Genomic DNA, 13392 nt, shown 5'->3' on the forward strand with positions numbered 1-13392 from the left:
CCTGCCGGTGTCGTAGGTGTTCGTGGTGATGCAGGTGCTGGTGGCATCGGGAAAACTGGTGATGTAGGCTCCGGCGTCGCTTCGCCGGATCCATGCTCCCCCGAAATGCCTGAGCCCGTGGACACTGTCACGTACTCAACATGGAACGGCTCGATGTCGACGGCGTCGGGGACCTCCTGCCCTTTGTTCCAGCTCCATGTGCGCCCTTCATCAAACACGACGTCGCGCGAGACAACGACCCGCTCGCTGTTCGGGTTGAAGAACCTGTATGCCTTGGATCCTGGCTCGTACCCGATGAACACCATCGGCGTACTGCGATCGTCCAACTTGCTCTGGTGGCCGGCGGCATTCTTGACATGCGCCACACATCCAAATACATGAAAGAAATGCACAGGCGGCTTATATCCATACCAAGCTTCGAACGGTGTCATCCCCTCCACGCTTCTCGTCGGTGACCGATTGAGGATGAACACGGCCGTGGTGACCGCCTTGCCCCAGAAGTAGCCGGGAACACTCATTGCCTTGAGCATGCTCCTCGCCATGCCAAGCACGGTCTGGTTTCGCCGCTCAACCACTCCGTTCTGCTGAGGTGTGTAGGGAGCGGTGAGGTGGCGCTGGATCCCTTGCTCGGAGCAGTAGTTGCCGAACGTCCGCGCCGTGGACTCCCCACCGTGATCAGTGCACAGGGTGCCCAGCTTGCACCCCGCCTCCGCCTCCTCTCGCGCTTGCAGACGGATGATTGCTGCTGCAGCTTCGTCCTTGGATTGCAACAGCGTGAGCCACATGAAACGGCTCTTGTCGTCGACGACGAGCAGGAACAATCGCTTCCCTCCTTGTGTTTGTGGCATGATCGGGCCGCAGAGGTCCGCGTGGACCAACTCGAGGCAGTGCGCGGCACGGAACTTGCTTGCCGCTGGGAACGGATGTCGATGCTGCTTCCCCGCCAGGCAGCCGTCGCACACCTGATTAGTGTGCTCGATTTTCGGCAGCCCGCGCACCATCTCCTTCCTTGCCATCTCCTTTAGCCCCTGGAAGCCGAGGTGACCGTACCTTGCATGCCACTGCCATGCCGTCTCGCTGCTCCTCGCCGCAAGGCACACTGGCTCGTCAATGTTGAGGTTGAGGACGTAGAGCCGGCTTGGAGAGCGAGGTACCTTCGCCAGGAGCCGTCGCCGGTGGTCCCAGATGCGGAGGAAGCCACCCTCCAGGAGAATCTTGTACCCATCCTCCTCTAGCTGCCCGAGACTCACAATATTTGCAGTCAGTTTGGGGATGTGGTACACTCCAGAGAGCATCTGGTGCTCCCTGTTCTTGCACATGAAGAGGATGGTTCCGCACCCCTCGATCCCGACCACGGAGCCGTCACCGAAGCGCACAGTCCCGCGGATGCCTGTGTCGATGTTGGCGAAGGCGGAGTGCACCGGTGTCATGTGATTCGTCGCGCCGGTGTCGAGGATCCATCGGGTGCAATCCCCCTCACCGTTGCCGCCGAGTTGGACAAAGAGCTTGTCTTCCTCGAGGTGGATCGGGGAGGAGTCCGCCGGTGTCGTGGTTCTGGATGGAGTAGAGGAAGCCGCTGCGTTGACCATCGCTGTCGCCACCAGCAAGGTGGGCTCGACCTCCTCCTCCACTTGGGTCACGTGGGCTGCAGCATCACGTTTCTTCTTGCGGCATTCACGAGCCCAGTGGCCCGTCTTCTTACAGTACCTGCACTGGTCGTCGGCGATCTCCTCGCCACCGTTGCCTCCCGCCTTGGGTGGTCTGGATCCTCCACGTGCACCGCCACGCCCGCGGTCGCGGCCCCGCCTTTGGCTTGATGATGAGCCTCTCGAATGCCCCAAAGACCCCTCGCCGGAGATCTTCATCTTTGCCGCGATGCGTGCGACTAGCTCATCCTCCGTGAGGTTGAGCTTGGCGATGGAGCCGGATCCACCACCAAGATCGTGACGCTCTTCCGCCGACTTGAGGCGCCCGATCAGTTCTTCCACGGAGACCTTGCTGAGATCGAGAAGGGTCTCGATCGACATCGCGATTTGGCCGTACTTCGCCGGTAGCGCCTGCAGGAACTTGCGCACGATCTCCTCCTCTGTACACCCGTCGTTGAGGACCGCGAGCTGGTGGACGATTCTGTTGATTCGAATGCTGAAGTCATCCACAGACTCGCCGTCACGGAACTTCAGGGCGTTGAACTCCCGCCGGAGCGTATTCGCCTTCGCCTTGCGGACGCGCTCGACACCGATGTACATGGTTCTGATCGCGTCCCACGCGATCTTGGCCGTCGCCTTGCTTGCGATGCCGCCCATGATCTCCGCCGATACTGCCTTCGCGATGACCTCGAGCGCCATGCGATCCTCGACGTAGTCCTCTGTCCCGAGGCTCACCGCGATCCAGAGACCGCGCGCCTGCAGCATCACGCGCATGAGCGCCGCCCAGTCGTAGTAGTTCATCTTGGTGAGTACTGGAAAGGTTCCGCCGCTGCTGATCTCCTTCGTGACCCTGTGGATCACGAGCCCGCGTTCGTGGTCGCCGCTCCCGGACGCTCCCCCGCCGTTGGCGCCGCGGCTCCCCGACGCGCCGGCACTGCTCCCGTGCCCGGGCGTCCCTCGCAGCGGCGAGGCTGATCGTGGGCGCACCATGAAAGCCCACTCGATCGCCCGGTTGCGCTCCCAAGCCTTGTAACTGGCTCTGATACCAATTGTTGCCATCACGGCCGGCAGCGATGGCCGGAATACGTATATGAATACGAATACGAACTCACGTATACAACTGGAACTCACGGAGCCTTTTTTGTGCTGCTAGAACGCGCTACTTTTCTTGACTCTGTATTGCAAATTAATAGGAAAAACAAACTCTCACGAATGTGGCCACTAACTCCACAAACGTGCACGCACGCCATGCTTCCGGTCTTGTCGTGCCATCCCACGACGGAGTCGCATGCCGTGCATCTCGGACTCTCAAACAGAAAAGAAACGACCTGAGCCACTGCATGAACAGGAGCATGCATCAAGCTCCTACGGACGCGCTCATACACGAGCCCAAGTTATTGAAACTGAAAAACAGACTTGACACGACTTAAAGAGCTGGAATTACTAACAACGGTGCTAATGTCGGGACTCAAGACGGGACCTGGGAAGTGGACGCAGATGTAGGAGAGGCGCGGGGGGCGGGTGAGGCAGAAGGAGACTTGGATTGGTGTGCCGGTGCTCAGTTTCCCGACGGCGGTGGTGGTGTTGGAGACGGCGGCGGCGGAGATGTAGGCTGTGCTGTCGAGGAGGACCGAGCTTGGGCTGTCCTTCTCCGTTGGTAGGGAAGGAGATAACGAAATATGGAGGTGGACGACCTCGGCAAGGATGCGATCCGATCTGACCGGAGGCGGCGGGGTGTCGAGCAAGAAGGAAGGAAGGAAGAAAGGGGAATCGGAATTCCTATCCATCACTCAAGCGTCGGAGGTGGCTGCTGCGCTTCATGCAGAGGAATTGCTTGAGATAGTAGGGGAATTGTTTTTTCTTCTCGACACACCATCGCCACTAATTCACCCGCATAATATGATTTTGTTGTTTCTTCCCTTTTGAACCTGTAGATCAAACATATGGTGTCAAATATCAACACAAAGCTTACTACCAGTGGAACCAATGTTGCAAAAAGCGCTAGGCGCTAGACAAGTGTTAAGTGGTTAACCTTTGCCAAGCTCCTAGGCGATTGTACTTTTTTTTCCAACAGTTGGAGATTTAATGGCTTAATAATGGCATTTTAAAACATGACTTGATCAGGCATCTAGTTCATCTCTAATTTGCTGCAGTACTAAATTATTTTAGCCGAAAACCAACTCACTTTCTAAGGAAGTCGAGGAATTCATCTGCTGTTTTCTTATCATTATCCTCAATATTCGTCTTGCTCACCATTGCAGCGAAACTCGCCTTTGGAGGTGAAGGCCTATCATAGAAAACCACATTGTCAACTGTCATTAAAAAACAAGCATCGAGAGAGTAGATGAAACCATTTTGAACATGCTTACACATCAGTGGTGTCCTGATCAGGCGCGTCGCCATGTTCGGAAGATTGGGACACGTTTGATGATGATGCTTCAAGGCTGTCCTTCTGCGCTTCATGTAGAGGAATTGCTTGAGATAGTAGGGCCTCAAGGCGCTCCTTGGCAAGCGAAATCCTCCACTCCTGTTCTGCGGCACTTGTGTCAAGGCCTTCACGCTCCGGCACCTCGTGGATCGCAGGGAAGAGCGATAGCGAGGGCACGCTTGCATTCACTCCCAGCCAGATCAAAGTTTCCCATGTCATTGTGCACCGTAGCGAGGGAAAAGGCCACCTCGAGACAGTTGGGTTGCAATCTGGCGGCATGACTGAAATGGTCCAGTGCTCGGCCCGCTTCATTAGCATATGATTGCACGCGGCCGGCGACTTGGCTGGCTAGAGGTGATTTTGGATTCTTGGTGGCAAACTTGTCGGCGTTGCGGCCCGCCCTTGCCCTTTCCTTGCTATCCTCCCTGTCAAAGCGAAGCAAGGCTCTTGCAGCTGCGGCGGCGGCGGGGGCGGCTGCGGCGGTGACTGACTTGCATGCACGAACGAATGTTTATTTGTGAGGTAAGCTGAATTCAAGGAGGATCACACGGCACTGTGTGAGAAAAGAACCGGTCACGTCGGGGCCGGGCGGCGAATGAGGAGCCGGCGGGATCGCCGCGGGCAGGACGGCCATCAAGACCACCCGAGCGAGAGCCTTAACTCCACTACGCACGCTGATGCAGCCACTGCTGCCAGAACGCCCCAGGCTACGTAGGTAGAGTACTAGAGTACGCTACGCTGCCGTCGACGAAAATAGTTGGTCAGCTTACCTCACAAAAATACCCAAAAATGTAGCAAAAAAAGATTCAGTGCTAAGGTTCAAACTCAGGCCTTTGGGATAAAAGGCACACATCCTAACCAGCTAAACCGTAATGTGGTTGTTGCATGCCCCTCGGAATAAATATACTTGTTTCATTTTAAATGTCAAGAGCCATAGGATAATAGCTCGGCGCCAAGCTTGGTGCCATCCATCCTGGCGCCAAGCGGGCTGCCATGTCAGCGTCCATGTCGCCAACGGCGCTACGACCTAGGCGCTAAACCCCCTGGCACCAAGACGTGTAAGTTTGACGCCACCAATGATGGCGCCGAGCTAAGGGTCCAGATTTTGAAATGATACCTCCAGGGGCCTATTTGTGAGAATCTTTCAAAAAAAAGCTAAAAAATAAAAAAGACAGTTCTGTACCCTGGGTACTGAATAGCGGAGGCGCGTGTGTGTCTATATATATATATATAGCATTGAGGAACCGATTTACGATAATTGTGATTACTATAAATAAACATCTAGCAATGATAATGTCACAGGTCATTTACCACAAGCAAGCAAAATGATGCTTGAAGACACGATTTAGCAATGCAAAATGGTAGAATCTTACATAATTCAACAGTCTATGGACGATAGTTATGAAGTGATTTACTACAATCAGGACAGCGGCTATTTACCATAATTAAACGTCTAGTACCCAAACTGTGGCAGGTGATTTATCAAGTGCGAAGGATTCAGGATAATGAGAGGCTTGATTTGACAACACAAATTGATATGCAGACACCGTAATTGTATTGGTGTGACTGAAAACAATAAACATTGCCTTCAAAAAATGTGTTGGGTACAGACTGATTTGTTGCACAGAACACTCATCCTTTTATCTCTGGGAGTAATGAGTAAAACACAACGAAAATGATGGCAACTAAGATACTCTCATATTAATTTGACTATGACCATCAGCATAGAATTCCATGAAATCGACATCATGCGGCGATGGAGTACGTACCAGCGAGCAGGCCGCGGAAGAGCTTGCCGACGGCGGCGGAGAGCTCGGTGTAGCCGCCGTACGCCGTGAGGTCCACCTTCTGCCCGATGGGCACTCCGTCCATGTTGATCTTCACGAACAGGCCGCCGCCCTTGTGCGGTTGTGCTCTCCCTCGCCGGCGCCGCCTCCCTTGGCGCCGCGGCCTCCCTTAACTCCGCCGTCCTGATGATAAGCCGACGACGACTGCGGCGACTGCCTGGTGGACGCCAGGTTCCTCCTGAACGACCGCACCAGCGGCCACCCCACCACCGGGCGGAGGGGCCGGCGGGGCCTGCCGCCGCTCACCATCTCCCGAGGCGGCAGGATGGGGCGGGAGGGCGGAGGTGGGCCAGGCCGGCGGGCCCGACTCCGATCGGTAGGGGCCCGCCAGCATAGACCCCTTCTAGCCTAAAACATCAAGCTTGCAATCCTTGTCCTTGTGCCAATCCTTCCATGACGTAACTGGAACTGGCATGGTCCAGATGGTGGCATTCCAGTATGGGGCGACGTACAAATCACACTCAGCACCATCATCAGAGCCGGAGTCATCGGAGGTGTCCACCGACTGCCGGGATGGCGGCATATCCTTCCCAGGTCTAGTTTCCATCTCATGTACTTTTTTGAAGAAACTTCCATCTCATGTACTTGATCTCGGTTTGCTGCTGCTACCCTGGTAGTGTGACGACAACGATCTCCCTGTAACGGTGCGGTCCTCCTCTGCAGAAGGAGCGCCTATTGGCTCTTGACGGCTTGGGCAGCGGCACATCACGGAGCACGGGTTCCTCATCGAGCACGTCGCAGTGCAGGATGCCTCTCCAGAGATCGACCCAGCCAATGGTAACCCTTGGGCCTCCGAGCGTGATGACCTTGGTGGTCTCGTGGAAGAGCAGCTCGGTGGCCGTGAGGGGGATTGGTAGCACCTCGTCCCTCACCGGCGCGTGGACGGAAAGCAGGGTGGAGGTCCAGCTGCCGGTGTCGGAGTCGTAGCGCTGGAGCCTGAACTTGCTGGTGCGGACGGTGTTCCTGAGGCCAGCTATGACGTAGTGGGAGGTGCCAGAGCAGCGGAAGATAGCGACCTCGTTGTCCTGGAAGACGGCGCCCTTGGGGTGCGGGTGCGGGAGGCGGTTGAATGAGGAGGCGCCCGGGGATTGGTAGACGAAGTAGTCATGGTGTCGGTGATTGGTGACGAGATCCAGGGCGCCCAGGAGCGGCACGCGGAGGAGAGCTAGGTTGGCGTGCGTGCTGATGACTTCAGGGGCCTCCTTGATGCACCGGACGGCAGGGGTGTCGGCGGGGATGTCGGCCGGCGGGGCCTGGGAAGTGGGCGCACATGTAGGAGAGGCGCGGGGGTCGGGCGAGGCAAAAGGAGATGTGGATGGGTGCGCCGGTACTCATCTCCCCGACGGCGGTGGTGGCGTTGGAGATGGCGGCGGCGGAGATGTAGGCTGTGGTGTCGAGAAGGACGGAGCTTGGGCTTAGGCCGTTGTCCTCCTCGTTGGTAGGGAAGGAGGAACCAAGCAGGGGACGTAATCGTCATGGAGGTGGATGGTCTCGGCAAGGATTTCGATCTGATCTTAACAAGGAAGCAAGGAAGGGGAACATGAAGGAAGGGACCGCTGCATGGACTTGCATTGCATCTCGAAAAAAAAAAGAACAAAGCTTGCAACTGGCGCCAGGGCATGCCGGTTACAGCTGCTAGGTCACCTTCACAGTGGTGATGAACTTCACCTGACGATTCCTTTGTTGAAGACGAAGGTCACAGCTTTGTCACCTGACGATTCCTTTGTTCAAGCCACTGTTAATTATTAATTACTGATGCTTGATGCTCTAGATCTTACTAACGCTAGAAGAATCCGGATTGTCCTGGGACTTCTGGAGAAGACGTTCCTAAAGCTCTGCTGCACTGAACCTCAGGCCTGTTTTTCATTTCCATTTTTTTGCCACCCCAAATCAACTTACTGTTAGTGCACTCTTTTCTTGGGATCCTTGCAAGCATAGTAATCAATTGCACTCAGTGCACTCTTTTCTTGGGATCCTTGCTAGTTGCCATATAATCCTTGCCGATAGCACGGGTCATGGCCGCTGGCCGGTCACACATGGATCCAACAGATCCATTTAGTGAGCCAGTGGACGAGGTGTCGGGAGCATGCAAAACAGTAGCAGTTTGCTGGCCAATGTTCTCGGACGGCAAAGGAAAGGTATAATAACAGTTACAAATACGCCAGAACCAAATACCTGGTAACTGGTAAAATAACAGATTCCCTGCATAATGTTACTGTCCTACAGGGAGGTGACCCAAATGAACTACGGGACCTATGTAATCCAGGATTCCAGGTCACGAACCTCCTCGCCGCGCAGCTCCAGCAGCAGTTGCACCCCTCAAATTTGCTCTTGAAAAGCAAGCTCCTGAATTGCCCCAAAAACCACATCCCATATCTCTTCACCAGCTTCATCATAAGACCACACTTAACGCCTCTGTCTACTGAACCTGGTTCTTCTTTCAAGTCTCCCTGCCTCACCTGCATCAAGAACAAAACATTGTGGATTTACTTTCTTCCCTAACAAGGTTAAACTATACTCATTTGTTTTTTTTTGTTTTCCAGTTGACCATTTGTAAACGGAGTTCAAGCAAGAAATTACTTTGGGACAGTTGAGTCCCTGCTGCTAAATGTTATAAATACCCCCATGGAGCCAACTACAGAACCGCATTAAATTTTTGCCAACAAAGACCATATTATCAGAGCAGGGGCAAACAAAAAATAAAACAAAAGAGGTTTTTAAGCTGGGTCAAAGAGACAAGTGAATGTGACAACAATTCCTAGCGCTGAAACACTAAAGCATTATGCTCCAGAACTGAAACATGAACACGATAGCCATGGCCTTTTCTGATTGGTTGCTCCATGATGCTGATCCACCAACTTGCAAGATAGTTGATGCCAGTCCATTGTGCCACAGGATGCCAAGTCTGAGCCTCCTGCAAAGGGAGCAGGTTGGCGAGTGCAGCCAGAGCAACACTGTCCCAGAGTCTGGTCTATTCTGATAGACTGATCAAACAAAGAATTTGCACTTCCAGGCCTTCTAGACAAACTTGTCATGTCTAAGAAGCATGGTCCTAGGAACTGGGAGTTGTAAACCGACCTGGCAGCCCGGAGTATTAAACTTGTTCATGCATGCCTTGTGATTGACTACACATGTTTAGTTACTTTATTTTTGAACAAAAGAAAGTATATCATACAGCCAACCAGATGACATTTGTAAGATCATAAGACAGTCGCATGCATGCTCAGCTACGAATTGCGAATATAAGTAGATGAAGATAGTATAGTTAGTTCGGTAGCCTTGGTCAGATATTTGGAGATGTCGGTGGAACGGTAGTAGCGTCTTAAGGAGAAGTTTTTCCTGTCATCAAGCTTGGCTATGCCTTGCAGCTTGCTGTTGGTGCCAACAGCAATCACCCATCCCTCACGGGCCCTGTAATCCACCTTGGAAAGCAAATAAACAACCACATCACCATTCATGCCAAGCCCCAAGGTGGGATGAGCAGTGAGCAGTCTACTGAAGGTCACGGACACCTCCTCTGGATCAACGGTCAGCCTTGGCAGCAGCTCACGATGCATTGGGTTGTCAATGGCAATGCTGGCCGCATCAATTGTGCAATCCTTGTGCCAATCCTTCCATGAAGCAATTGGCACAGGCATAGTCCAGACGGTGGCTGTCCAGTAGTCATCAACATCATCATCATCGGAGCTAGAGCTGGAGCGATCCACCTGCTGTCCTCGAGATGATGGGACATCGCCAGGACGAGTTCCCATCTCGACATACTTGATGCTCATCTGCGATTGCTCTGGGAGTGTGACGACAGTGATGTCCCAATGCCAATACGGGTCTCCCTTGCAGAAGGAGCCCCTGTTGCACCTAGCAGGCTTGGGCAGCGGCATGTCACGGAGCACGGGCTTTTCATCGAGCACGTCACAGAAGAGGATGCCCCTCCAGAGATCCACGCCCAGCCGACGGTGGTGGATTCGAGCACGATGACCTTGGTGTTCTCGTGGAAGAGCACCTCGGTGGCCGAGTCCGGGATGGGGAGCACCCTGTCCCTCTCCGGCGCCTCAACGGGGGGCAACGGCTTGGAGGTCCAGCCTCGCGTGTCGGAGTCGTAGAGCTGGAGGCTCCACTCCATGTGGCCGAGGATGTTCCTGAGGACGGTGATGACGTAGCGGGAGCCGCCGGGGCAGCGCATGATGGCGGCATCCTGGTCCCGGAAGCGACGGAAGCCGGTGACTTCGGGAGGAGGTCGAGGGAGGAGGCGCCCGGGCGCGGACGGGCCGCGTAGACGAAGTAGTCGAAGTTGCAGTGCTTGTTGACGCGCAGCGAGCCCGGGATGGAGACGCGGAGGAGGGCTAGGTTGGCGTGCGTGCTGATGACGAGCGGGGGATCCCAGACGCACCGGACGGCGGGGTCCAGACGGTGCCGACGTCGGGGCCTGGGAAGTGGACGCAGATGTAGGAGAGGCGCGCGGGGGGGGGGTTGGGGTTGTGGTGAGCGCCGGTGCTCATTTGCCCGACGGCGGTGGTGGCGTTGGAGACGGCATCGGCGGAGATGTAGGCCGTGTCGTCGAGGATGACCGAGCTGGGACTCAGATGGCCGCCAACTTCGGTTGGGAGGAGCGGCGGATCCAAGCAGGGGACGTATTCATCCATGGCGACGCGGCGCAATCCGATCAGATCTCACCGGGGAAGACGTACGGCGAGGGTGAGCAGGCAGTGCATACCGGCCGTCGAAACAAGTGACACATGCAACTCATAACACCCCTCAATTATCATGATGAACTGGTCATGCCATCTTATTCTCATTTGTATGTAAATACACAAGTGCACATCTCCTCCATGCATGTAGATGGAACTCTACATGATCATATCGATTTTCATGGCTGCAATGTAAGTAGCCTTATTGTTGGCAACAAGCAGTGCACAATTCTGGTGCATGCATTCGGGGAAGCAGGTTTGTGTGGTGGATAGTATTACACGTAGGCAGTGTTCGAGTAGACGGAGTCGTCGTGGTTGGGCATGTGGTAGCGGTTGGTGAACCAGGTGGTGTCCGCGGTGACCTTGTTGCCGTCGTGGTTGCGGTACCAGGCGTAGTGTGCGTGCGTGTGGTTCTTGATGTCCAGCACGGCGTGGCCGTAGCTGTACTCCCGGAACGCCGAGTAGGCCGGCTGCGGCCAGGTGAGCTCGTCGGCGAGGCCCTCGATGTTGCCGCCGTCGCCGATGACGATGTATACTGGGGCGCGGCGGTCGGCGACGGGCGTGCACTTGCCGTCGGTGATGTTGTACTTGATGTTGGAGTACCGGTGGCTGCGCTCGTAGGCGTGGACGTGGCCGGCGAAGACGATGTCGACGCGGGCGTCGACGGCCATCTGCTCGAACTGCACGCGCGTCGGCTCGCCCTCCATGAAGTGGAAGTTGTTGCTGTTGTACCAGGGCACGTGCGCGCTGATGAAGAGCCACGGCGTGGTCTCCCGGTCCACGCGCTTCAGCTCCTGCTCCAGCCACTTCCACTGCGGCGTGTACTTGCCGAAGGCCGAGTAGGAGGAGAGCACGATGATGTGCGCGGGCCCCATCTTCACCGAGTACCAGTACGGCTCCGACGAGTCGCTGGCGCGGTACGGCGTCGGGTAGCGGTGGGAGAAGGGCTTGAACGCGACCGTCTCCCCGATCTCCGGCGCGTAGTCGATCTCGTGGTTGCCGGCGGTCCAGATCCAGGGCTGGTACGCGACGCTGCGCTCGGAGAAGCGGCCCCAGGTGTCCCAGCGGTTGTTGTCGTGGAGCGGGTGCTTGTCGGCGTAGGAGAGGTCGCCGACGAAGAGCACGGCGTCGCCGGGGTGCTGCTCGTAGTGGGTGAGCGTGCTGTTGGAGTCGGGCGTCTGGCCGAGGTCGCCGATGAGACCCAGCCGGAGCGGCGCGCCAGGGCCGGGCGGGGGCGGCGTGGTGAACCAGAAGGTGCGCACCGTGTCGCCGAACCCCATGGCGTAGTAGTACCGGGTGCCGTGGTCCAGGCCGGTGAGCGTGCAGTGGTGGATGAAGCCGGAGGTGTAGTTGTAGAAGGTGTAGCGGGTGGTGGTGCCCTCGGCGGCGAGGTCGAGCCTGTCCGCGGCGCGGCCGTACAGGACGGTGCTGTTGCCCTCGGCCTCCACGGTGACCCAGGACACGAGCATGGCCGTGCCGGTCTGGTCCCCGAGCGTGATGTGCACCTGTTGCGGCGCGTTGCGGCCCGGCGGCACCGCGAACACGTCCGCGTCCATCGGCATGTCGTCGGAGGCCTGGTGCTTCCGCCGGTACGTGCTCGTCACACAGCGACGAGGGTGCGCCGCCTCGCCGACGGAGAAGAGCGCGGCGGCGAGTACTACTACTACTACTACTACCAGCGCCGCCGCAGCGGCGGGCTTCCTTTCCATGGCGGCCACGCACTAACTGCTACTACTACTACTCGCTGGCTGGCTGCATGCTAGCTACTGCACTAGTGCTGGCTTTAAGTAGCTAGAGCGGAGGAAGGCATCAGCATTCACCAACACAAGCAGCTAGTACAGGCAGGAGAGGGGCAGTAGGAGGCGTGTGGTTGCCTGCGTACCAGACGACGTGGATCATCCGCTACCATGCGCATCAAGTCGTTTGGAGCCCTGTTCATGGTGATTGGCTTCTTGCTAGCTTCCCGTTCAGGTTGAAATGCAATTATCGGTGATGATGGTGCAGGTCCTCCGCTGGAGTCATTTCATTGGAAGAGAAAATTATGCTGCCTCCGATCCATCGATGCATTCATTTTTTGAGCTAGCTGGCGCGCCATCCGTAGCCCCGGCCGATACGATAGGTATAGCTAATCTCTTCTTGTTCGTACACAATATTGTCACGTGGATAAAAAGTCGGAGTCAGTGCTGCGTCGTCGCTGCCAGGGTGACAGAGATCTCTCGGCTAGGCTACATACGTTCTTGGCTCAGCTCTCGTCCTCATATCGACCTTTGGCATCTCTGCGTTTGCACACCCTCGTCCTCATCGACCTTTGGCATCTCTGCGTTTGCACACTGTGGACCAGCTGCAGACGACGACAGATATGATGCAAATCGAGCAGCCTGTGGGTAGTACATACGTTGGAGGCGGCGGCACAGGAGGTGTCGGCTGTTCCCTACGTCGAGGAGGACCCCGCCATCCTCGGCTGGGAGGGAGCAAACAGGGGACGAAGGATTCGGACGACGGCGGCGATCCACCGGAGATGATGGCGTCAATTCATCAGTTGCTACGCCGGTGCGGCATGTTCTGCAGTTTGCGAGTCCTGCGCGCACTGCACTACGCCTGAGCAAATCTTGTTTGGGCCACGAATTATTCGGCCCAGCATCTATTATGCGGCCGAGTTGCCTTCTTCCCTCCCCCTCAGCTTGTCTATGGGCTGCGGCTTAGGCAGTGTGCGTTACTGTAGCGCGTGCCGGAGCTTAAGTCGGGTAAGTCAATTTTTTCAGCTCCATGGGCTTCCCTCGTTTTAG

At 56.1% G+C, this 13392-nt stretch overlaps 2 protein-coding genes across 2 annotated transcripts; both read right to left on the minus strand.

The window, feature by feature from the left end:
- Window positions 1-6264: 6264 nt before the first annotated feature.
- Window positions 6265-7938, minus strand: LOC101764861. The gene is made up of 3 exons (XM_004964179.1): window positions 7882-7938; window positions 6531-7174; window positions 6265-6490 (listed from the first exon to the last, which is right to left on the minus strand). Exons 1-3 carry the CDS (start codon window positions 7936-7938, stop codon window positions 6265-6267), a joined length of 927 nt encoding a protein of 308 aa, XP_004964236.1.
- Window positions 7939-10677: 2739 nt separating this feature from the next.
- LOC101786957 (purple acid phosphatase 2) lies at window positions 10678-12393 on the minus strand. The gene has a single exon (XM_004963270.4). The coding sequence runs from the start codon at window positions 12313-12315 to the stop codon at window positions 10882-10884; it is 1434 nt and encodes a 477-aa protein (XP_004963327.1). The 5' UTR covers window positions 12316-12393; the 3' UTR covers window positions 10678-10881.
- Between the last annotated feature and the right edge of the window lie 999 nt (window positions 12394-13392).

Source organism: Setaria italica, chromosome III, assembly GCF_000263155.2.
Source record: "Setaria italica strain Yugu1 chromosome III, Setaria_italica_v2.0, whole genome shotgun sequence".
NCBI lineage: Eukaryota > Viridiplantae > Streptophyta > Magnoliopsida > Poales > Poaceae > Setaria > Setaria italica.